Raw genomic sequence first — 25,339 nt, forward strand, 5'->3', positions numbered from 1 at the left:
GAGAGCAGGCCAAAGCTGCTGCCTATCCTGTCCTTTGGAAAGAAAGTAAGCCAGTTTTCAGAACTCCAGAAGGGTGCAACCAGAAAGGGAATCCCTCTGAAATTCAAACTGATGCCCATACCTGAGGCTCTTGAAACTGGCAAACAGAGACTCCAAGCCTTGGCAGCCCAACTAAAGAGTAGGTATGAAAAAAAGGAGATAGAAACCAGAAGAATAAACAGGCTGTTCTCCACTGAACCAGCTAAAGTGTACTCCCAGTGGCAGGGTCATAACATACGAGCCAACCCACCAAGGCAAGAGACTAGGCAATACTGGAAAGGTATATGGAAGAAAGAAGCATCACCTAATAATGATGTACATTGGCTAATAGATCTAAGAGCAAACCACAATAATCTCCCTGAACAAAGTCCAGTAAACGTCATAATGCAGACATCAAACAAAGACTCTCAGGTATGAAGAACTGGACAGAACCAGGCCCGGATATGATCCACATGTACTGGCTGAAGAAGCTGACTTCTCTCCATGAACGCCTAGTGACACAAATTAACTATCTGCTGACAAATGGGACCCACCCTGAATGGCTGACAGAGGGCAGAACAGCCATGATAATGAAAGACCCCCAGAAGGGGATGGATCCTACCAACTATAGGCCAATAACCGGTCTCTTCGCAATATGGAAGCTCTGGTCAGGCATCATAGTGGCTAAGATGGATCAACATATGACAGATAGAGAAAGACATAGGTAAAAACACCAGAGGAACCAAACACTAGCTGCTGGTTGATAAAACAGTTGCCCTAGACTGCAAAAGCAGACAAACAAACCTCTGCAATGCCTGGATTGATTGCATGACAGCCTTTGATTCGATGCCACACACATGGATCCTGGAATGCCTGAAGCTGTACAAGGTCAACAGCACTCTCAGAGCCTTCATTGCAAACTCCATGAGGATGTGGAAAACTATCCTTGAGGCCAACTTCAAGCCAATCACCATCAAATGTGGAATATACCAATGAGATGCTGTATCCCCTCTGCTGTTCTGCATAGGCCAGAACCCCCTCAGACAAATAATCAAGTCTGGCTATGAATACCAACTCAGAAATGGGGCCACTATCAGCCACCTCCTGTACATGGATGGCATCAAGCTGTACACTAAGAGTGAGCGATGGTGACAAAGAGAGGGAAGGTAATCCACACAGAGGGGATTGCACTCCCAGAAGGCAGGATAGCAGATGTTGAAGAGAGCTATAAGTATCTTGAAATACCACAAGCAAATGGCAACCACAAAGAGACCACAAAGAAAGCAGCAACAGCCAAATACCTGCAACGAGTAAGGCAAGTTCTGAGAAGTAAGCTCAATGGCATTAAACAAGGTCTGGGCAATGAACAGCTGTGCCTTGCTAGTAATCACATACCCTGCTGGGGTAATATGTTGGCCAAAGGAGGAAATCCAGACCACTGATATTAAAACACTGAAGCTATTCACCATACATGGTGAATTCCACCCCAAATCCAGTATCCACAGGCGATACACTGAGCACAAAGAAGGAGGCAGAGGCCTAGTGAGCATCAGAGCCATCATTAAAGATGAAACATCCAAGCTCCAAGACCATATCAGGAAGATGGTCCCAAGGGATGAAGCGCTCAGTGAATGTCTCAGATAATGGAACCTGGAAGTGAAGGAACTGAAGGAACCATTGTGGGAGGAAAGAACCCTGCATATGGGATGTACCACCGACAGATAGCTGAAGTGGCTGATATGACCAAATCCTGCTAATGGCTAGAGGGCACTGGACTGAAGGACAGCACTGAACTACTAATCATGGCAGCACAGGAACAGGCCTTGAGCACCAGAGCAATGGAGACCCAGTTCTGCCATACCAGGCAAGATCCCAGGTGCAGGCTATGCAAAGAGGCCTCAGAAACCATCCAGAATCTCACAGCAGCATGTAAGATACTAGCAGGTAAGGAATACATGGAAAGCCATAACTAAGTGGTTGGTATAGTATATAGCCACATCTGTTCATAATGCCAACTGGAGACCCCCCGGTCAAAATGGGAGTCACCTCCCAAGGTGATGGAAAGAGAGCTAAGATCCTGTGGGACTTCCAGATACAAACAGACAAAATGGTAATGGCTCACCAACCAGACAGTGTGATCATTGATAAGTAGCAGAGGACGTATACAGCTTGGTCATATTTTACCCACAGTAAAAGTCACGTTGTTTCTGAATTGCCTAAAAATGAAAAATGGGGAACATTTTATTTATGGGTATTGGAGAAAAAGAGAATGAATTAAAATCCAGACACTATTTAGATTCCTGTGTTTGTAAAACACTTTTAAAACCATGGAATGGCTTTGTTACATACCAAAATGATTTGCTTCATCATGCTGGCAAAATCCCAACTGGGTGAATCGGATAGTTCAAGTAACAATTCACTATTAATAGCTTTTAAAAGCATTGATGGACGTCTAATCAGCACTGTTTGCAATAGCATCTCTTCAATTAAAAAAATAATGTGTGTGTGATTGATATGTTTGCTACTGTATATTGGCAAAGCTGGTTCCACAGCTTGGTTGCTATGGTACTGATTTTAAAAACATGGACCTTTTTTGCCAGCCAAATGGTAAGACCATCTATTATACAACATGCCAACATGCTGCACTACATTCAGCTGAATCTGTTCCCAATCTGATCATCAGGCTTATTCAAACACAGTTACATGCCATGTGTATGACAGAGACAAATGCTGAACTTCCCAAGTAACTACAGTGTTATCTCATAACAACCCTTGAATCCTCAACATCTGGAGCAGAACCTCATTTCAATAACAGAACAGTTTGTTTCAAAAACTCTCTCTCCGTCACACAGTTTATCAGGGGATCTAAGGTGCAGCATGTGTGGGTGATATTGCTCAAACAGAGCAGCTGTGGTGTTTAACAAACATCTAAAATGACTACGTCTGGCCAGTCGTGTTTCTGTGGCTCGACTCTGAGGTGATCCAGAGCATAACGATACCTGCCTTTCACAGACGACTGAAGGGGGTTATGAGAAAATGGTTATGTGTGTGGCTCTCGCTCTGACTCATCTGCACTTTAAGTCAAGATTTAGGAACTGCTGAGATGTGAGAAAAGTGTGGCTTCTTTATTTAAACTCTTAGTCAGAGAGGTTCTCTGTGGGGGTGAGGACTCCTGTCTCGCAGGCAAATTTGAGGGGTGATATGAGGAAGAGGGGGTTCACTTCTGATTAAGAGGTTTATCTTCGTGAGACCCTCATGCTCAGAACAACACCTTTCACAAGAGCTATAAAAGATTCAAAAGCATCTGATTGTGTTTATAACCGGGTGCTACGCATCCTGCCCTGTCTTTCCTGTTTTTTCCGCCATCTGCTGTTTTTTTATGGGCTGCCTGGCTGTTTGTCTCTGCTCTGCTCCACTTCACTCTGCTAATTAGTGTGAGTAGCTATACCTGTCCCTCCCGATTACCTGCCTTCTTTCCACCTGTGTTCCTGCCTATATATATATATATATTTTTTGATATATACATACCTGCCTCCCACAACCAGTCTCTGCCAGATTGTCTTAAGCCAATGAATGAGTTGTCCTGTGGTTTTGTTTGCATTGCCCAGTTTTTACCCTAGTGCGTGTTGTTGGCCTTGCCTGGACTCCTTATTGGTTCTCTGTTTCTGGAAATTACCTGTGGGCTGCCAATGGGCTGTTCGATTCCAACACAGCCCATTGGACCTGTCTGCCCGCCTGCCTTTTCAGTGTTTGACCCTCGTCTATTTAATGGCTTCTACCTCCAGTACTTCACAGACCAGATCTCTGCCTCCAGTCTATTCAGCCCATCATCACCTGCTGTGATCAGCCTGCTCCCCTCTGGATATTATCCTGCCTGCAACTAGTTTTGTTGTTTTATTTTTTTTCTAATAATACTTTTAACCAGACACTGTGCCTGGCTGAATTATCGGGTTCTCTGAGTTATACGGAGCATTACACCTGCTCCGTCCAGAGAGGACACTGACATAATGGTATATAAACGGCTGATGAAATATGTCGGAAATATCTCCAAACTTGCAAGCATTTGTTTAGCTCACCCTTTTCATGTTGAAAAACCTTTACACATATTTCATCAGAAATATGACTCTAAATGCACAACTTAATGCAATGTTTCAACTGATCTTACACTGTTCATCTTTTGATATTGAGAAATTTAAATTTGGTTTAATCAAGTCATAGAGAGAAATTCACCATCACCTGATGTTTCACAATGATTCAGAGGGAGAATTATAAGTAGAGAAGGAAAAAAAAAACATAAACTCTGACTGTTGCATGAAGATACTACCGCAAGTTTAAATGTTTGTTTGTTCCATCATTAACACAGGAAATTGGTCTTGTTTGGTGACCACAAGCAGCATCTAATCATTTTCAAAACTGACATAGCAGGTATCTTGAATTACGTCAGTTTCTGCAGGTGTGAAACCACAAGTGCTACAAGCCGCACCTCATGACCTTAGTGATATAGTTTGTTTGCTCTGCATGAGCGCAAAGACAGCAACAAGACTCTAATAAGTTTGGTCAAAAAAAAAAAAAAAAAAAGGTTTGCACAAATTCATTGTTATTGAAATTTTTCGAAGGTCCTCATCTTGTGATTTAGTCAATAGAAAAAAAAAGAACAAAATGTGCACAACTAGAAATAATGTTGATTTGTCTGGATTATTCACTGATAAATCGTGAAATGATAAATGATAATGTACAGTCAGCATAAAAAAGAAACCCTAACTGATTCTGAAGACAAAGCGAAACTCGTTTCTTGTCACAACCGCCCACATTTCCTGCCGTTTGTTTCTCTGTTGCGCCATCAAAGTTGCAACTAAAAGGTTTTTGGATGAATGCGACAGCTTCAGTGCATTTAGAGTTCACAGCATGCAGTTAAGGTTTGGTTTAACGATAGGCATTGACCTCCTGAAATCTCTAAAAGAAATTAATCCAATATCTGTTTTTATAAACCTAAAAGACTCTTACAGAGAAACAGAGAAGGCAAATTGCTCCTGATAAAACAATAAAGGTTTATATTCCAATAGCTGGGTATGTCCCTCTTCTTTAAATGCTGCCCTGATGTCCATCTGTCAGTTTGTGATATTTAGCTCAAGAGCACGTGGGTTATGCTGTGCAGGATAATGACCTAAAGCATGCAAAATAACGAAGGTTTTGGAATGGCCTAGTCAAAGTTCAACCTTTCTCATTTGATTGAGATGTTCTGGCATGACCTGAAACAGACTGGTTACTCTTGATAACCCTCTAATGAGGTAGAATTAAAACAATTCAGTAAAAAGAACATTATACAAACTCTCCACCCAAGGAAGGTAAAATATTTTTTTCCAGTTATTGCAAATGCTAGATGGCAGTTGTTGCCGTTATTTTTCCACACTATATGAAATCATCTTTTGAAAACTACTTTTTGCTTTTACTCTGGTCATACAAAATATTAAAATTAGTTTGATTTAAAAAAAATTTACTTTACAGTAGGGTTAGATATACATACTCTATGCTCAGAAAATAACATCCAGGTTTGGCCAGTCCACATAGTATGCTTCTCAAATTGTATCAGATGTGTTTGTAATACAAAAATGCATTGAAAACTCTGGGGTTTTCGAGATGTTTCAAAATAGAAAAAAAAAAAGTTTCATAAATCACAACTTGTGTTTTAAAAAACCTCTGCACCACGTAGAACCATACAGATCAGGCTTAATCAGTATGTTTTGTATTTTGAACTAGGGATGACCAAACACAGTACAGATTCCTCAGAACAGTTAAAAAGCTCTTCCCTTTAGTGCCAATTTGAAAGCCGCAAATCAGAAACCGCATCTACCATCATTAGATAGCCACAGCAAGTCAGCATTTTCCTAGAATTCTTACATATGCAAAGCACGGGATGCACCCACTCCAAATTGACTAGACATGCTAATAAGTGATAGAAAACGTGATTAGGAAAACTGACTCATGAAGAGTTTCATTTTTTTAAGTTCTCACAGGAACCCCACAGGCCACGCAGCCCTATGCTGTACGTGTATGCTCATAACTGACATCTTACATTAATATTAATTAAATACTAGCATCTTGGTGTTCTTTAGCTTCTGATCCATTTATGAAATTGCTACACAGCACATTGCCAGATTAGCCAACAAACCCAAACCAGTGTGGAAAAATGTGCAAAACTGGATAGAAATGTTTTTGCCTATGCCTAAAAAATTGCATTACATCTTAAAATGGGTACCATTTTAATATTGTAATCCACTAAATTAATCTATGTAACTAACAATGTAAATCTGTGTAAGCCAAAAAGATCAGTGCTTATCAAGTCCAAATTGACAACCTCAACCATAAATTGTTCCTTCTCACTCCAGTTGGCCTCATGACTTCGACGTGGGGACGAAGAACGGGATTAAAGGTGCAGACGGACGCGTCAAAGCGATGTCTCCTTGCAGTATTTACAGCAGGATTACTGTAAACAATAAAGGTCTGTTTGGCTGCAGATAGCATAGTGCATTTTTTTTTTAATAAAATAATGCAGAGCTCATTGTCACCATTTTGTTTTTATATGCATAAAGCTCAAGAAAAGAGGCGACACCCAAACACAAAAAACAGAAAAACAAACACTCAGATTCATATAGGGAGATATTCATTTATGTACACTAAAGGCACAGAGCCAAGCCTGTGTGGCTGCACCCAAACTCCCTCTTATCTGACACTGCATTAAGAATGTATGACTGTGATTTTCGTATAATGTGTGTCATATCACAAAGTGGCAGGTTTTCCAATTGTCCAATAATGATCTATTTGCCAATTCAATGCCACCGAAGAAGAGACAGCAGGCTGGCGTAAAATGAATAAAACATCGAATGAGAGGATCGTGACAGTTTCATTTCGATCTCTCCTAGCCTTCTTTCATGAAGTCTCTAAGAAGACCTGCGTGCAATTGGGGTAAAATCAGCACTTGGACGCTTGCCTGAGTTTGTATGCACATTGCATTTTTTTTTCTGTTCCCTTTATCTCACACTAGACGCCTACGATGCACTACTTTCACAAGCAAAAGCAAAACGTCTCCTCGCATCTGCTCCCCTGTTTGTTGAGATAGTTTACTGGCAATATCCATGCTGGCTGGTGCACACTGTATCCATCCATGGTTAATTAGCTAATGCCACTGGGGCTGAATATAAATATGGGAAACAAAATGTGACCTCTCTTAAGTGTGGATATAAAGTGCAGTAGAGAGAGTTGGGGGTGTTTCTCCATTTTTACGGCAGTTATTATCAAGTCTTCAATAAAAGGTGTGATCATCTAATTGGAGAAGAGGACGGAAGAAGAAAATATGCCCGTGGGGAAAGAAATGACATGTGTCGAGCTCACTTTTTGAACTTTTTTTTTCTTTATTATGCAGGTCTGAAATAAAAGAAGCATTATGACAGAAAGTGATGCTGCTGGCAAGGAAAGAAAAAAAATGGCAGCATCCAAAATATAAAAAAATAACCAAATAATCGTCCTTGTGATCGTCATCATCATTATTTATCAAACTAAAGCAGAGAATAATAAAATAAGAATAAAAATACACCTCCATTGTAAGAAGCAAAAGTGATCTCATTTCGTTTATAAATAAGAAAACCTGTCAAACAGCTGATGGGTGACTAGCAAAAAAAAAAAAACAATGTAAGGATAACCATTTCAAATATTTATCATTACTGGTTTTACAAATAAAATAACTACAGTTGGCAGTTTTTTTTTTTTTTTTTAGATTTTTTTTTTTTAACACAACTTAAAATGTTATCGTGTTGCAGCGACTAAAACTGAAATTCTGCTACACAAAAGAGATAAAAACGAGATGTCTTTGTCAGCAAAATGCATTTTCCGTTAATCACACAAGAGTTAAAAACACAACCAAACACGAACCAGAAACTTATAAAAATCACTTGTGATGCGCTATGCTCACATGTTGCAGGTCTCCCCCTCCTGCATGGTGAGGAGACAACATGGATAGAATGGTCAGATACCTAAAGGAAAGAAGGGAGGCCGGGTTGGGCATTTTAAAGGACCCCCCCACAACTTCCCTACCCGAAACTTTACATCTCATTTTATCTCACAGCGTCTCTTTTTTGTCTCTGCGCTCGCTGTCTCTCACCTTGCTCTTTCCGTTTAATGATCTGCAAGAGATATATTGTGTATTCGGTTTTGCATTTAACTTGAGGAAAGAAAAAAAAAAAAACAACACACGAGTGAGCACAGATTTAATGCAAGAGTGAAAGTGTGAAATACTCCTCTGAAATCCAGCTGCGCAGGATTGTTAAAGTTCACGAGAAACACCGAGACACTCGCACTTACTAGTCCTCTGCTCGCACACATGCCACGTCATGAATGGGTTACATTCTAACGTCCAGACGCACTCACACGCATACAGTAACATACAAGTACTTTTAGAGGAACAAATCTATCTGGACTTTTGATTCCCAATTCGATTCCACAAAAGTGATATTTACAATCACACTGTGACAGCTCAGTAGACCTCTACAGGTCTTTATTAATAATAAAAAAAGATTTGCTTTGTTTTTTCTGACTCATTCCCCACCGAGCTTTTAATCTTCTGGCCCGTAAGCACAGCTACCATAACATCAAGGCCTATGCTCAACATACTAGGAGTTAATATTTCTCTATGATACAGGGCCCATTGCTTAAGAGAAATAAAACCCCCCAAAAAAAAGTAGAAAAAGAGAGGAACAAAATAGCAAGCAAGAAATAAATAAGACAGAGACACCAACAAAAAGGAAAGAAAACAACAAAAAAATAGGGTGAAAATAAGGAAGAACACTTATTTTTTTGTTCTCATTCTACTTAAAGCTGGATGGGATCCCTAAGGGGTCGTTTTGATGGTGACACACAAGAGGAGCGCTCCACGGCCCAGATCAGAGAGGGCTCAGACGCATAACTGAGGAGGCATGGAGGGAGGAGGAGGAGGAGGAGGAGGAGTGGGAGAAGGGAGGGGAGGCTTTATAAGTGCTTGGCAAATTTAAACAGCAAGAAGACCGTTAATACAATAAGTGGTACAGACAGTAGTCATCTAGTCAAAAAACTCTGGTCACAAATTCTAGAAACTGCGAAAAAATAATAATTACATTAACAATGAAAAGCAAACAGGTTGATGGTGACAGCTTTTTAGGAATCTGAATGTGTGTTTGTGTGTGGCTGCATGTAAAGTGTACACTGCATGTAAGAGGGAGGAGGTTGGGGCTGGGTGAGGAGAACAGAGCGGGAATTGACTCCTCGGTGTCGTCGTTTGTCAGCAGAGGATACTCTTCAGTTTCAGGTGAGGTAGAGGGGCTTGTCCCTGCCTATCATGTTGCCACTGAAATACAACAAGAACCGAGATTTAAAAAAAAAAGATATTAGACACAGACATGAAATTAATAAAACAAAGTAAATAAAAGTAAGTTGATTGCATTTCATAATGGACTCGTTGTCATACTTTTACTGTCGCTCAAGTCTAAGCTTTAAAGTGAGTCAAAAGTCGGATTTTATGAGCATAAAATCATTGATGGATTTTTTTATAAAACACCAGACCCCTGCCCAAAGCAACAACGCGGTTAAAATAATCTGTGTTTAATTTACACTAAAGTCTGAAAATCCTAACTTGGTCTCATAGTTTTCAACCTTTAAAAAATATAATCCGAGGCAAACATCAAACATGGCTGTAAACTGTGCATATAGGGGAAATGCATAAAATGTGAATATCATCAAAAGAATAATTCATGTCACTAATTCAAATCAAAAAGAGAAACTCATATTCACACCCATACCCATACATAGATTCATTACAAACAGAGAGACACATTTTTTTTCTGTTATTATTGAGGATTAGAGTTTATGGCTAAGGTAAACGAGTTGGTTGTTGGAGGCTGAATTAGCTCCACCTTCTTCTTCTTCAGGTAACATTAAAGTAACAAATGACCTAATTAATTGATTCAGGTTTGTTAAAGCAAACACAGACCTAAAGGTTTCAGGACACTTTTAATTGCCCTTAAGTAACATTTTAAATTTCCAAGAAAAAAAAGACTTTTAATTTAGCTGTAAACAATAATCAGAAAATTAACCGAAACACACATGAAATAAATTGCTGTGTGTAAGATTTATATGAGAGTTTTTTTTTTACTTTTTGAACCTAATTACTTTTTCCATTAATATTCTCATTTATTGTGACGTATATCTACTTCTGGTTTACAACTTGGACTATAGCGCAAGAAACTGAACACAAAGCTGAAATCAGTGCATATTTTTCTAATAAATGATTTTAAGCCATATAAAATTATGTTAAGCCATAGATCATAACTTGTCCTTTTAGTGGCTCATTGTAAGACCACAACTTGCATCAAATACTGTGTCTACACTTACCTGCAGTGGTTGCCACACTCCCGATTGCAGTATTCTCCATCCCACTCATGGGTCTGAGCCACTCCGGGACCTGGACCAGAGCCGGGAGCTCCTGGAGACTGGGAGCCTCCGATGCTCTTCTGGTACTCTGACTGGAGGTGGGAAAAACCCTGAAGGAGATAATTCAGGAAAAAAATAAGGTAAAGCCCCAGTAAAGTGTTCACGTCATCAAATGTGACTCGGTTTATCGCTGTACCTGCTGCCCTGGAGGTGGGGAGTGGAGAGAGGCCTGTAGCCCCATCTGGTGAGAGATGATTGGCTGGGACTGGACCTGCTGCATGCGGATGGGCTGGTTGAGGAGCGAGCTCTGGTGCAGGGATAGCTGCTGGTGGGGGTGAAGCGGCGGGCTGATCTGGAAGGAGGAAGGTGGAGAGGCACTAATGCTGGGCAGCATCGGCGATTGGCTGAGCGTCTGTGACAGAGCGTGGCGTGGGGCGTGGCCTGCATAGCTCTGCAGGTCGGTTAGAGGGAAGGCCCCGGGTCCCAAGTATGGTGATGACGGCTGCGGGGGAGGTGGCACACTGTACAGCGAGTTGGTTGGCATCATATGTGGCGAGGCCTGGCTTGTTTGGGCAGTTTTATTCTCCCCCGGGTCGTTATACGTCTGAATGGAAAGCAGAACAAACCGAGCGCAGTAATTAGGCCAAAGAGTAAAACATATATTTCACAAATTAACTATTTCATTACTAGTAATTTACTAGAGTTGCTGCTTTGTAAATGTGTAACTTCAAAATGTATCCCCCTGACTGTGTTCATGTTATCAGAACTGCAAATAATTTACAGTAAATCCCACAAATGAGGTTAGCCCAAAGACTGCACATGGAGTGTTGAAACTCAGGAATGCTTTCTCTCCTTTTAATGCTATAAAGATGTTGTTTTGCATCACAACTTGTTTAAACAGGAATGTCGTAAGTGATAAAGAATTTAAGCTACTCATCATTTCAAGACTTGCCTAAAACTTGCCCTATACTAGAATAAATGAGACTGTAGGCAGGCCAGTTTAAAGTAAACTGATATTATCTTGAAACCGTTCAAAAATTACTGTTTTCTCTTTTGTACAATAACTTTTTTTGGACAATGGATAGCTGAATAAACTTTGTTAACCACAATTAAATTGAATTTGCTCACCGTGACGGATCGGTGCAGCATAAACATTACTGCAGCGGCCGCACCACTCTGTTTGTCTGTTCTACCCTCACTTGTGAACAAGACCCCGAGATACTTAAACTCCCCAACTTTTACTGTGTTAAAATGAACAAAAAAATGAATGGACTTCATTTGGTGCCAACGCCAGTTCAGTTGCCAATGGTTTGACTTTTAATCTAAAGAACATCCAAAAACCAAATTGATTCTATTGTCAGGACAAGTTGTTCTCAGCTATGTGCTTTGCCAAAAGTTAGCTCTTTTTTAAATCATCCTGACCCGGAGAAGAGCTTTCATGCTTTTACTAGCTCCAGACTCAACTACTGTAATGCTCTCTATGTTGGGGTCTCCCAATAAAGCAGAAATTGCCTTTAGCTTGTCCAAAATGCTGCCATCTCTTTTTTAACCAATACCTCCCCATGTGCACATATTATCCCTTCTTTAAAACGTGTTACACCCATTTCTTGTGCAGTTTAGAATTGGTTTTAAACTTTTACTATCCATCCATCCATCCATCTATCCATCCATCCATCCATCCATCCATTTTCTAACATGTCTATCCTTATTGGGGTCACGAGAGGTGCTGGTGCCTATCTCCAGCTGTCAGTGGGCGAGAGGTGGAGTAAACCCTGGACAGGTCACCAGTTTATCGCAGTAAACTTTTACTATTCATTTTAAAATTTCTTTTAAATTCTCTTTTAAGTAACTGTTACGTGTTTGTGTGCTTGACAGGTTCTTGAGATTGTTCCATGGACTAAGCTTAAATGCTGGGGTAACCAGGCCTTTTCCATGGTGACAACCACCTGCCAGAACCAGGTTCCTATGGACCTTCGTACTATCACAGTAGCAGGCATTTATAAAAGCCAATAAAAGATGCACCTGTTCAGAAAGACTTTTAATGTTCCTTAGCACTTTATTTTTTTTAACTGAATTATTTGTTTTGTGTAATCTGTTTGATAGTTCCTATTTTATTTTTACATGCTTTGGTCCACTTATTTGGATGTTTATTAATCAATAATATGAAATGAGAATATCCTACTCTCCCTGTGATCCCACTTTAAGTTATTTTATTTCAGTACTAAAACTCAGCTTATTTCCGACACCATCTGCCTCTGTATTTGGGCCCTTTATAATTCACATTGTGACCTTTTTACCTGAAAATAAAGATCTTACAGTATGCCAGCGTGTGCCCTGTCTCATTATTTATTTATTCTTTATATACTCATTAACGCCACCCAGCCACCTCTGCAACCACCTACACCCATAAACATCCACCCTCCGTGTCTTCCAGTCACCCTTTCTTTCCCTGTGGAAGGTGCACGTGTATGTAAGAAACACACGGACTGTTTCTCATTAGCTGTCAGACATGCAGGAGTGATGAGTGGCGGTCTGTTATTTAGTAATGGCTCCCATCTATCCAGCCAAATCCCTCAAATAATCAATGGAATGATATGAAGGAGCGGCTAAAGCAGGGGGACAGGCGCATTTGCAGGGGTCAAGTGGAAAATGAAATAAGGAAGAAATGAGGTGAAGGGAGAAGGGGGTGAGTGCAATGATGGGTTTGATTTGTTGAAGCTCATTTTTAAGTGGATTGTCAAAGATGGTGAATTACAGTAGCTGGTGTATGCTAAACGTCGGTGTATCTTTCAACTTTAATCCATGCTTTTAATTTTACATGTTAAACTTTTTTTAATTTCCATTTTTTTTTTAAGTATGCACACACAAGAGAGGGGCCAATGGTATTTAGTGTGTTGCAATCAAACTTTTTCTTCTTTTCCTCTCACACAAACCAACAAATGCCACAAAACAAAAGGGCAACAGGTGCACACACAGGATGTAAATCCTTCAAATGATCCTCCAATTACCTCCAATTCCACCCACCCCAATTCACTCTGAAAAGACTCCTTCATCTGTAATTAAAAAAATAAGAGTCATTTCGAAGGATGAGGTTCAGTCCTGCATTCATATTGGCTCCTCCTAAATGAGAGAGAGCGAAGGTTTGCAGGTTTATTTTTGTCAGTCAGACTTTTTTTTTTTCTCTCCTTGCCTCTCAAACTGCCATCATATGGCATCAATCAAGCCTCTGCATAGGATACCCTGAATGCGTAATCGCACCAGAGACAAGAGATGAGAATAGTCTTTTGAGCGGAAAGTATGGCACAGTGAAGAGGCTGATGAATTAACTATTCATGCCTTAATCAAGGTGCTTGTTTTCCGCCCATGAGCGCGACAGGAAGTGCGGCGTCCCGATCGGGGGGAGGAGGGCTGGAGAGGGCGAGGAGGAGGAGCTTGGCATATGCTAATGTAATTTAGAGACGAATATGAAGAACAATGTGGCGACAGATAGGAAATGCAGCTGAGACAGTGCTGTAACTGCTTTTAAGCTTTGTACGTGTGGTCTCTCTCTTTTTTTTTTTTTTTAAAACAAACAAGGACGGAAAAAAAAAAAATGTTAATGGCCTGAGCTTAAACTGCTTCAAAGAGAGGGCAGTGGATGTGAGCAAACCTCAGCCAACACATTAGCAGCTCACCGGGGAGGAACCAAGCACCAGGAGGACGGCAAATGACAGGTAATGTCCACTCCTGCTCTTGCACATGCACGCTGAGGAGCGGCCGCGCAGACATGTGCTATTACTTTTTATTTCTCCCCAGGTTACAAATTGAGCTGTGTTTCAGACCTAATTTCCCCTGTTTTCTTTTGAGCACACACACACACGGTCTTTCTCTTTTTACCTCCACTCATAAATACATTTACATATTTACATGATCAAAAAAATAATGAAACATGCATTGTTATTTATCTCTTTAATAATCTATAATGTCTATATGAAGACATGCTAAACCGTCTTTGCAGTTAGTGGACCTTTTGCATGGAATGAGAGAGGAACTCTGTCTAATTTATCATCCCTTATATTGCAGCTGACCCATGTATATCAAACATGTGACCCCCGCTGTTACCTTGGAAACCAGACTGGCTCTGTAGGCGGCCAGGGCTTTCAGGTACTCCTTCTTAGCAGCCTCTGTTTTCCTCTTGTAGCTCTGCAGGAACAAACACAATAACAACAATGTTTGATTACGAGCCGATACCAAAGGTTGCAATGACCCAGTGTTCCACGGTGACTGATGTGGGTGAGATTCTGGGAGTCACGGCTGTGATGAAAAAAAAAAAATACCCATTTCACGTGCATCTGCTGCACAATTATCAGGTCAAGGAGATGCCTCCCCCCCTCCTCCCCCACCCCCACCCCCATCTGCATGACGCTGATGCATTCAAATCATTTGCTTCTTGAAAATCCAATTCAGCCCAAAATGAAATGTCAAGAAAGATTCTGCGCAATAACATGAAAATAGAAGTTAAACAAGAAGCGAAAGCCTGTTTGTCACTTTGCACACTGCTTTTTCAGAGTTCTTCTCTATTAAGGCTGTTGCTCATCTCTTAATCAGAGCCGATGTCGCAGCAAATCACTCAGACGAGAGAGAGGGAGAACAAAAATAAAAGAACTCAAAACAGCTTTAGCAAAAAGGCAATCTTGAACCATCTGAATGAACCTCAAATGATGTGTTGAGACAGGGAATTCAAGTTAATGTCATCACATGTCACTCACGGCCTGTGTGCAACTGCCGCTGCCTTTTTTTTCACGCGGCGAAAAGCGAGCGGCGGAAAGTCCGCCCTCCAATCGATAAAGAAGACTCAGATCTCGGCGTTTTAATAGGCAGGAGGGAACACTTTTATGCGTGAGTGAAATCAGCAGGTAATTACTGATTCTATATGAGATACGGTCAGTGGCTACATGGGCAGGGTCATCGCCACTCAGAGAGGTGGGGTAGAATAACCATTCATGGGTTGCCAAGTGAACATAGGCTGGCAGCCACTGACGCATACACTCAATAAACAAACAAGCAAACAAGCAGGACAGCAAACAAAGCGGGATGAAGCCGGATACAATCTCTTGCTCAAACAGCTGATGTTTATCCTCTCACTCATCCCTATTTACAATATTATCATTATTACTTCTATATACAATGCCATCCGGAAAATTCTGAAAATTCACAGCCTACCCCTTTTCTCACATTCTGTCGTGTCAGACACAGAAACATTAATATGGTTTTATTTGTGTATGTGATAGATCACCTTGGAATGAAGCAGAAGGAATAGGTTACCTGGTTTTTAAAAGGCTAAAAAAATGTTGCCTGCGTTTGTATTCAACATTTCTAGACCCTTAAATAAACTTTGTGCGACTTGGTGTTGTTGTTCAACTGTGTGTAATTTAATCTCAGTATAAATACAGCTGTTCTGTGAAGACCACCCAGATTTGTCTGAAAATGTAAAGGAAATAAGTACTTTGCATTTAAACCCAAATTTTGAATATCTTGAGGAGCACTGGCCAATCAGCCATCCAAAAAACGGAGGGAGTGTGGCACAACTGTAAACCTGCTAACACTTGGCCGTCCACCTGAGCTTACGGGTAAAGAGAGACAAATCAGAAAGACAGCCAATAGTCCCAGGGTAACTCTGCTTCAAAGGGAGCTAAAGTTTGGCACAAGCCATGCAGGGGGCTCAGCAAACATATGGACAAAGACGCTCTGCTCAGGTGAGGCCAAAGATAAATGTGTTGGCTTACATGCAATATCATACGTAAAGACGGAAACTGACGCTGCCGATAACTGTGAAAACACCGACACCTGAAGAATCATGGCGGTGGTGGCATCATGCTGTGGCAATGCTTTCCATCAGTGGGCACATGGAAGCTGGTCAGAGGTAATTTAATATAAGGTAAGTTAATAAAGGTACATTTTGGGAAAAAACATACAAGTGGCTCCAAAAATGACATATCACACTGTTTTTTTCTGACAAAAATGCGCACAATTCTCTGTAATGCAGCACAATGTGGAAAATACATTGGCAAGGCACTGTATGTCTCAAATTTATGGAGAAAGTCTAGGAACTGGAAAATACTGCAAATTCATATAAGAAACACAGTTCCTATAATAAATCTTTAAGCCACTCCACACATCTTATACACTCCGACTCTTTTCTTTTATTAACTCAAACTATTCCCAGCATCCTTAATTTCAAATTAATTTAACACAGCTAATGATCTAAGCAACGACAGATACTTTCAAGCAAATTGCTATGCCTAAGGATGTCTAATTATTCCAAAGTGAGTGGATTCATTACTGCTTAAAGCTGTCAAAGGCTGCAGGTCAGTATGAATTAAAAATAACAAAGCTGCAAGGGGGGGATAGCGTAGGCCTCCAACGTAATCCCAGCACAGAGGTGTCCCATCTGAATTAGCCCCCTAATTGTACCTTAATGAATTGTTCTTGTTTGATAACCAGTTAATTACAGGAGACAATAACCCTGCGCCCTGCTGACACCGATGGGAGTGATTACCCTTCTAACGTAAAACCGAACGATCGGTGAGAAACAGAGCTAAGGGTGGAGATGGGGGGGGTGGGGGCTACGGAGAATAAGATGAAAGGCAGAGTAAGTAGTAATGGAAGAGAAATCAGAGAGGTGAAAAGAGCGGGGAGAAAAGAAAAACTAACATCAGAAAAGTTCACAGAAAAGGGGAAGTAAAAAAAAAAAAGGTCTATGGTTAAGTCTGAGCCTAAACAAAGAGTGTAATATCCAAACATGCATCTTAAATTAAGTGACAGTCTGTTTTTTCGGGGGGGATCTCTGACCTTTGAAAAGTACACAAATCCAAAACACAGACTCAATTAAATAAAGCTAAGGTTTCCCCTTCACTCCTCCGCAAATCCATTTATCATTCATCTCCCTTTTCACTGCTGTAAAAACTGAAAATTGATCTTAATCTCAAATAACAAAAACAAGGGGAAAAAAATGTTCTTTTGTGTTTTCTGGGGCAGCTTTAACATTCAGTCACATTGAGGAATAATGGAACCAAAATAACGCATTGATCTTGCACTTTAAAGCACAGGCCTTTTGATGCTGCATAACTAGGAAAAATTAGAATGAAAAAAGAAAAAAAAAAAAAGAACATAAACACGTCTTTGTTCTGCTGTATCTCTGGACAACACAGGGAAAGTGGAGAAAACACAATGACGCTTAACCAAAAAGGATCAGAACAAGAGAAATGACAACAGTGGAAATGCTCATCGCTTCTATAGCAAAAGACGAAAATGTGCTCCCTTTATTGTATTTGTGTGAATATTTGCTGCATGGTATGTTTGAGGAGTGCTGCAGATAATTGGAAACAGGAGCTCTGATCCAGTTAAAACAAAGCTGTGTGTAGGGGAAGGGTTGTGTTTACATTCTGGTGTTCCTGCGAGGCTCCAGAGGGTCTGACTGAGACATTAAAGAATACACCTCAACAATCCTGCAGAGATGATGTGACGGCCGCATGTTGGAGGAAAAAAAAAGCATAGTGGCACGTATATAAACATATCAGGGGGGAGTTAGCTTTAAAATTAAAGCTGTATGTTGGAATCTTTTTTAGGGAACGAGAAATGACTATGAACAGCTTTCCTCGTACATGTCGTTCACCGGAGTGTCATTGAAATTAAGATATTTTTATTCATGGCACTTCAAGGGGCAACAGGAGACAATATAATCAATTTAATGAGTGCTTTTAATACCCCTTGAAATATTTTGCATTTTGGCACACTACAACCACAACCCTTTGTAGCTTTTTTTTTTTTGTAGACACAAGTACAGGATTGTAAAATGGAAGGAGAATGCTAACTTTTTCTACAACTAAAAATGCTAAAAGTGTGGTGTGCATTTTATCCGCTCCTCTTTATCTTGATACCATCAAATAAAATCTAACGCAACCGATAACCTAAAGCCTACGTATGTGACATTTTATGGTTGTATATATCCAGCCTTTCTGTGAATGCTTTGAAAGTTAGTTAAAGAGCATTAGATAACAAACAGCATCGTAAAGACCAAGGAACGCAGCAGACAGGTTAGGGACAACAAATTTAGAGAGGCTTAAAAAAGAAAAAAAAAACTATCTTCCCAAATTCCAACATTTCACTGGCAAATGTCCAGTTATCTAAATGCAAAGATAATGGCACAATGACACTGAAAAGCTGGGGAATACGAGTATTAATCAGAGAAGCAGGCCCATGTTGTTCACTCCTCAAAAGTAGCATTTATGCATGGGAATGAGAAAAACATTGGTGGAAGAAAGCCATAAGAAGTTCCATTTGCAAACATGTGGAAGAAGGTGCTGTGCTCAGATGTAACTAATGCTTAACTTTTTGGCCTACAAACAAAACACAGAGTGTTGCTAAAGTCTAACCCTGCGCAGCACCTTTCACACTGTGAAACATGGTAGTGGCAGCCTCATGCTGAGGGAACACTCTCCTTCAGCATGCACTGAAAGACGGAGCAATCCAGGAAGAGAAGCATTGGATGGAGGTTCACTTTCCAGCTAGGCAACACGTTCATAAACATAAAGCCGGAGCTACAATGATCTAAGAAAATTCATGCATTGGAGTGGCCCGGTCAACGTTGAGGAGTAAATATAATTTACAACCTGAGGAAAAACTAAAACATTTAAGTTCACAGATGCTCTCCACCTAATTTAGCTGAGCTGGAGCTATTTTACAGGGCGGTAGTTGCAATTCAATGTGGTTCAAAAATATTTTGACTAAATCCATTACACGTGGACACCATAATTTGTATTTTTTTTTATTTCTGGTTTATTTATTTGAAGCAATAAAACATTTAAAGCATATTTGTCCTTCCACTATACAATTATGTGCTACTTTGTGTTGATCTATCACATGAAGTTGTCAGGTTAAATGACAGTGGTAGTCTGTCGCAATAATTAAATCAATCACAGGGTTATTGCCCAGACAGAGTGCTACATTTCATTCGATAATGAATCATTAACTTAAGTTAATTACGTGTCCTGCGAGGTGACACGTCTGATTAAACACACGACGCACAAATAAAGAAATTAGCTGCAGGAGTGGCAGACTAAATGGAGTGATTGCGCTGGTGTACTACTAGTTTGCTAGTCGTGCTCCTGGTTTCCTGGTTCCGCTGTCAAGGACAAATGCATGCGCAAAGTGTGAGAGGGAAACAGAAAATCTAAAGGGTACAAAAACCGCCAGGACGCAAAGGGTTAAGAAGCACAAACAATAACATTTCTGGAGCAGATGTCCTTGAGGGAAAACCAAGGACGAGGCAATTGCTAATCTTGTATTCCCAGCATGATCAAATCACCAGGCAACAGATATAAATAAAAGGACAGGAAATGAGGAATTCGCATTCAAGGGTGTCAGCGGCGAAATGAAGATTCATGGTGAAGAGCCCTGGTGAAGGTGGCAAAAATTAACTACAAATAAAAGGGACAGCCGGCCTCCAAAGTCCGGCGTATAAAGCAGGTTGGGACGGGAGAGAAAAAGGACACATGCTGGAGAGGGGCACTGCGGGGAATGGGCTGCACTTTGTCATGGAGACAGGTGCTTTTATTTGACACCCAATAGGATGTTCCCTCCGACTGGATATTCTAAAAATATGAGTCTGCGCACAATCATCAGACTGTCTCGTTTTCCGTTCATTTCACACTATCATTTGTTACCGCAAAACACACAGAAACCCATTCGGCTCTGTTGGTCTGGAATGTTTGAACGAAATTGAAACTGTGCCCCATTGTGGGAATCAATAAACTGCAGTGAATGTTAAGGCAGTTTCATGCGCACAGGTCGGGCTGTAATAAAACTGAATTTAGATGATTACATCTGCGCCCGCTGACGGCTAAAAACAACGTTTCACTTCCTTCGGTAAACACATTTGATTCTGTGCTGATTGTGAATGTCTAATCCGTAAATAAACATATGAAACAGGAACTAAATGCTTTTCAAACGTGACTGTAAATAAATAAATACATGTGTCATGTCTCGCTGTCATGCAAGCTGTTTTAATGCAAAGCAGTTAAAATCGAGTTAATCTGTACAAATGCTGCCCGTTTGTTCTACCTCAAAAATACATCTCCTTTTTCCTGTAGTCTTAGCACACAACAAACGAACAAGAAGCTCAAAGACACAGTAAAAAGGTTACTTATCAGGAAAATGAAAAAAGTTATAATATAGAAAAATATTATCTTTATAAGTTTCTTTTATTCAAAGATAACAGTGACTACTTAGCAAGCCGAAATGTATGGTAGTATTTAGCTTGAGACCTCTGGGCCACTGTAGAAATGTACATAATGAGGCTTCTAGCTTCAATGTTTATTCATTTCTAGCTGCTAGATAAGCAAATGTCCTTAACAGGTTCACCATAACTAAAAGCTGGTAACTTTGTAAGGTCACAGCCATAAAACACAGTATTTTTTAATGGGATTTTATGTAAAAGACCAAAGTAGTGCATCAATTCTAAAGGGAAGGAACACAATACATGGTTTTGAATTTTGTTGTATAAATACAGACCTGAAAGTTTTTGTGCACATTTGTGTTCAGCCCATTTTACTCTGACCCCCCCCCCCCAAAAAAAAAAATAAAAATACAGTGCAAATGCATGCACAAGTAATCTAATTTTGCAATTTATTCTCAGTATAAATACATCTATTATGTGAAGAGCTTTGTAAAAGAACATTAGCAAACAAACAACATCATAAGGACCAGGAACACAGCATGCAAGCCAGTAATAAAGCTTTGGAGATGTTAGGGTAGGATGGAAATAAAATTATTCAAAGCTTTAGAAATCGCATGATGCAGCCATGATTCAAGCCATCATTGAAAACAGGAAAATAATATATTGTCCAACTGCAATCCTATCAAGCCAAGACAACGTGCGTCCGAAGGGTCTGCACGTGCGGAGGACAACTCACACAGCACATCAACCTGAACACACCTTCCCACAGTTAGGACATATTGATGGCAAGAAAACTGGACAACGTTGATAAGAAAATGGATGCGGCTCTATACAGCGCAGTCCTGGATAAAAATCTGTAAGAGGCTGAAAAAGACTTGAAACTGGGACAGAGGGGTTTTACCTTCTAGCAGGACAGTGACCCTAATCATACCGCCGATTGCAGTGACAAATGGCTGTACAAAAACCTGACTCAATGGGACCTGAATACAGATGCTTTTCAGATTTTTATTTATAACAACTGCTGACGGCGCTACATCAGTTCTTCTTTCACAATTACACGCTACTTTGTGTCGGCCTGCCTCCATAAAACCCGCGGTATTTGTGCGTTCACAAGCACACCAGAATCCATCTTGTACCGCCCCGTCGGTACAAGATCCGTCGCACTGAACCAAAAGCGGCTCGGGCCAATCAGCTTGCAGTATTGTGGTTAAAGGCGGGACATACAGCTGTGACGAAAGCAAGGATGCGATGATAATGTGCAACACGTAGAATGCTATACATGATCAATCTGGCTTCCACGGGGTATGGAAAACTTATCTGTGAATCTTCTTTACTTTATTGAATAAATGCGAGATTTCTTCCCACAATGTGGAAAACACAGTATCCGCGTACCTGTTTCTGCTCCTCTCCCAGTCCGTCCCACATGGATGCGACTATTTTGGAAACGTCTCCAAAGGTGGCGTTTGGGTTTTGTCCCTTGATGGCTGCCTGGGTGTCTCTGAAGAACAAGGCGTAAGCTGACACGGGTTTGGTCGGCTCGTTAGGGTCCTTCTTCTTCTTCTTCTTTTGGGGCTTGGGCTTGGGCTTCATCATCTCCGAAGATGGTCGCTTCTCACCCGCCATCTGGAAGAAAATCAGTGAACACACAACCCAGAAACGGCTTATTGACACTGAAACCGGTTATAGAAGAACTTCTCTTAAAAAAAAAAAAAAAAAAAAAACTTTCACCAAATGAATAATTATCTCTCTGATGAATGCCTGTAACACTGGGTCCAGGTGAAGCGTGTAAAGTTAATTAGCTCCATAATTTGATTGTTCAGTTCAATAACCAATGGTTGAATATAGCAGCAATGTTTCACTCACAGGAACGCTTTCACACACAGGCAATACTTGACAGAAATTGTCTTTTTTTTCTCTCTCTCCTATGGCACTTTGTCAGAAATATCATGTGCTAGTTGAATTTATCAGACCTTTTCAAATCTTTATTTTGCAGTTGCTCAGCAAGTCATAAATTCAGACTTTTCATGCCTGGGCTGAAGGGAATTTTAAATCGTCTGATGTATCTGCTCTGGCTTTGATGTGGTCTCAGAATGAATTGGAAAGAGCAAATGGAATTACTTACTGATAGAAGAGATGGTAATCATTTTTATTCACATGCGCCCTGTGAAGCCCAGCAGAGATGTATAGGGCTAGAAATATATTTTTTAAACCAAAGCATCCCCCTTTACTTATACTGTATTACTACGACCTGGCAGCTAAAAAGAGATGAATCTGAAATGCTGATGGGGTGGCAAAGTAAGTTACATACTCATCTGCATTCCTCCTGGTGGATATTAAGCAAATACAACTAATATAGGTTGTAGCTACAGTTGCATAAACACAATCAAGCTAAAGATCCGCTTGTAATACAAGACTTTAAAACTTGAACATGAATGTAAAGCACCCGCAAAAATGAGAACAGCTGCTAAGAAGTGTATAATTTTCTGACAAAAACAATGTTTAAATATAGTGATTTAAAAAAAAAACATCAGGACACCCTCCTGAATGTTCAGTTCTTTATGAAGAAATATTCACATACTGATGTCTAATGTTTTTTTTTTCATTCACCTCAGGGAAATAAAGGGATTTAATTACAGATCGTCAGCAAAATGTGAACTGTTACTCTTTAAATAAAAGATATCAACAAAAAATATTTTGTAACTCATGAAGAAGTTAAGACCCCTTTATCATCTAATGGCTAATCTTAAGATGTCAGCTTTAACTCATCCAGGGGTTTTCCGTTTCTTAATGCTTGGCCTGTTCTTGATGGTTTTACTTGTAGGTTTTGGGTTAGAATCCTATTTTTTTTTTTTTTACAATTGGCTTAGAATGTCCACAAGTACTCTCTGACACGTGGTAGGAAAGCATCCCCAAACCATGACACATCTACCTCTATGCCCCACAGTTTGCATGGCAATTTCTTACTTGAATGCTGTGTTTGGTTTATGTGAAACATGTCCTCCGTTTTGACATCCAAATAATTGCATTTTAGACTTATTCCTCAAAAGAGCATTATTCCAGAAGTCCTGTCCTTCGCTGCTTTGTGTCTGACAAACTTTAGTCTGGCTATCATATTTTTTTAGAGACCAAAGGTTTCTCCCTTGTGCGCCTCCCATGGAAGTTAAACTTGTGCAGTCTCTTTCTGATTTTACAGACAATCACTTTCACATCAACTGTAGCACTTGCTTGCTCTATGTCCCAGGATGACATTTGAGTGTTTTTGGAGACTTCTTTTAGCATATCGTGGTCTGCTTTAAGGATGCGCTTACTTGGATGGTGGGCACTGGGAATGCTGGCAGTTGTTTTGAACGTTCTCCACTTGTAGACTATTTTCCATGCAGTGGAATGCTAAGTAACAAACTTACATCTCAGTAGAAATTGCATTTTTAATTTGCAGAAAACTTTATATGGTATTTTAGTTTCAGAAAATCTCACAAGCTTTCATGGGGTGTCCTAATTTTTTCACAGGTATAGGGAAATTTGCCTCTTTTTAAAGGATATAAAGGGTGTGTTTTGAAGATTTTACCAACAACCAACCAAGCATCGCAAGACAATAAACCGAGTCTTTAAACTAACTACACTCTACTAAATAATTACACACACACGAGTGATGGAAGAATTTTAACCTCAACTCCAGGAAAATCTCTGATATGTTTCTTAATTCCTCCACAAATCTTCACTACACTTGTCTTTCAGTCATCTCAGACAAGCCCTTGCCTCCATCTCCGCCACTAAAAAAGCCACATCAGTACCTTTGAATGAGGATCTGTCTCCTCTTCCTGATTGGAGCTTGAAGGGGAGGGTGTGGCTGATTTACTTCCAGGAGGCGAGGGGGAACCGTGAGGCAGCGCACTCCGGCTGGCCTGAGGGTTTAGCTGAGACAGAACGCTCATGGGGTTGGGCAGTATCGGAGGTGAGCTGTTTATCATGTGGTGGTTACGGGCAGGATCGTAATGAGCGCCGTCAGGGTGCTGGTGATGGTGTTGCTGTTGTTGTTGGTGGTGGTGGTGGTGCAAAGCCATCTCCTGCATCTGGGATGAGAGAAGAACACCAGCTTTAAATCTTCTCTGCTCAGAGCCATAAACGTTGCCAATTAGCCAAATGTGTAAATGTTTTTAGGAGGAGATGACATTTTTATTTTTTTTTTATATATGATCTGCTCTGTATACTGATTGAAAATAAAACTCACAGGTCTGATGTTGACCTGAAGCCGCTAATCTTTATCTGCATCATTCTAGAATTTTAAAATTTAATACAACATATTTATCTATGTTGTATAACAGTTTTTCTTCAAGGTTTCCTTATTTTTGGGTTGTCTTTTGAACATTTTGAAATACTTTTTTCTGTTGGGTAATTAAGAAACTGTAGTGCATAAATTAGTTACAAATGATCAAAGTAACCATTTTCCGCTGTAAAGTATTTATCTGGTTTCAAGAAAAAAAATCTCATTGGAACAGCATCACAGACACCCCTTAGCGCAGTAGCTTCCTGTTAGAATAAAACACAACTTATTTCTGTTTTCTCACTTGACTTGTTGGTTTCTGTGCCTGTTTTTGGTTATTTCAGTTCCAGACAGTTGGTTTTGCTCTATCTTACTCCTGTTTTGGTATC

General features: G+C 40.2%; 1 protein-coding gene across 4 annotated transcripts in view; it reads right to left on the minus strand.

The window, feature by feature from the left end:
* Positions 1 to 7,403: 7,403 nt before the first annotated feature.
* Positions 7,404 to 25,339, minus strand: part of tox2 (TOX high mobility group box family member 2) — a 155,713-nt gene continuing 137,777 nt past the window's right edge. For 3 of the 4 annotated variants that reach the window (XM_036151215.1, XM_036151214.1, XM_036151212.1), the window contains 6 exons: positions 24,481 to 24,759; positions 22,082 to 22,324; positions 14,575 to 14,655; positions 10,670 to 11,077; positions 10,435 to 10,583; positions 7,404 to 9,391 (listed from right to left, as the gene is read on the minus strand). In XM_036151215.1, coding sequence (XP_036007108.1) covers positions 9,349 to 9,391; positions 10,435 to 10,583; positions 10,670 to 11,077; positions 14,575 to 14,655; positions 22,082 to 22,324; positions 24,481 to 24,759 — 1,203 coding nt within the window. In that variant the 3' untranslated portion in view covers positions 7,404 to 9,348. The remainder of the gene's footprint in view (positions 9,392 to 10,434; positions 10,584 to 10,669; positions 11,078 to 14,574; positions 14,656 to 22,081; positions 22,325 to 24,480; positions 24,760 to 25,339) is intronic. The other variant, XM_036151213.1, reaches the window with a different exon arrangement.

Source organism: Fundulus heteroclitus, chromosome 20, assembly GCF_011125445.2.
Source record: "Fundulus heteroclitus isolate FHET01 chromosome 20, MU-UCD_Fhet_4.1, whole genome shotgun sequence".
Classification (NCBI taxonomy): domain Eukaryota; kingdom Metazoa; phylum Chordata; class Actinopteri; order Cyprinodontiformes; family Fundulidae; genus Fundulus; species Fundulus heteroclitus.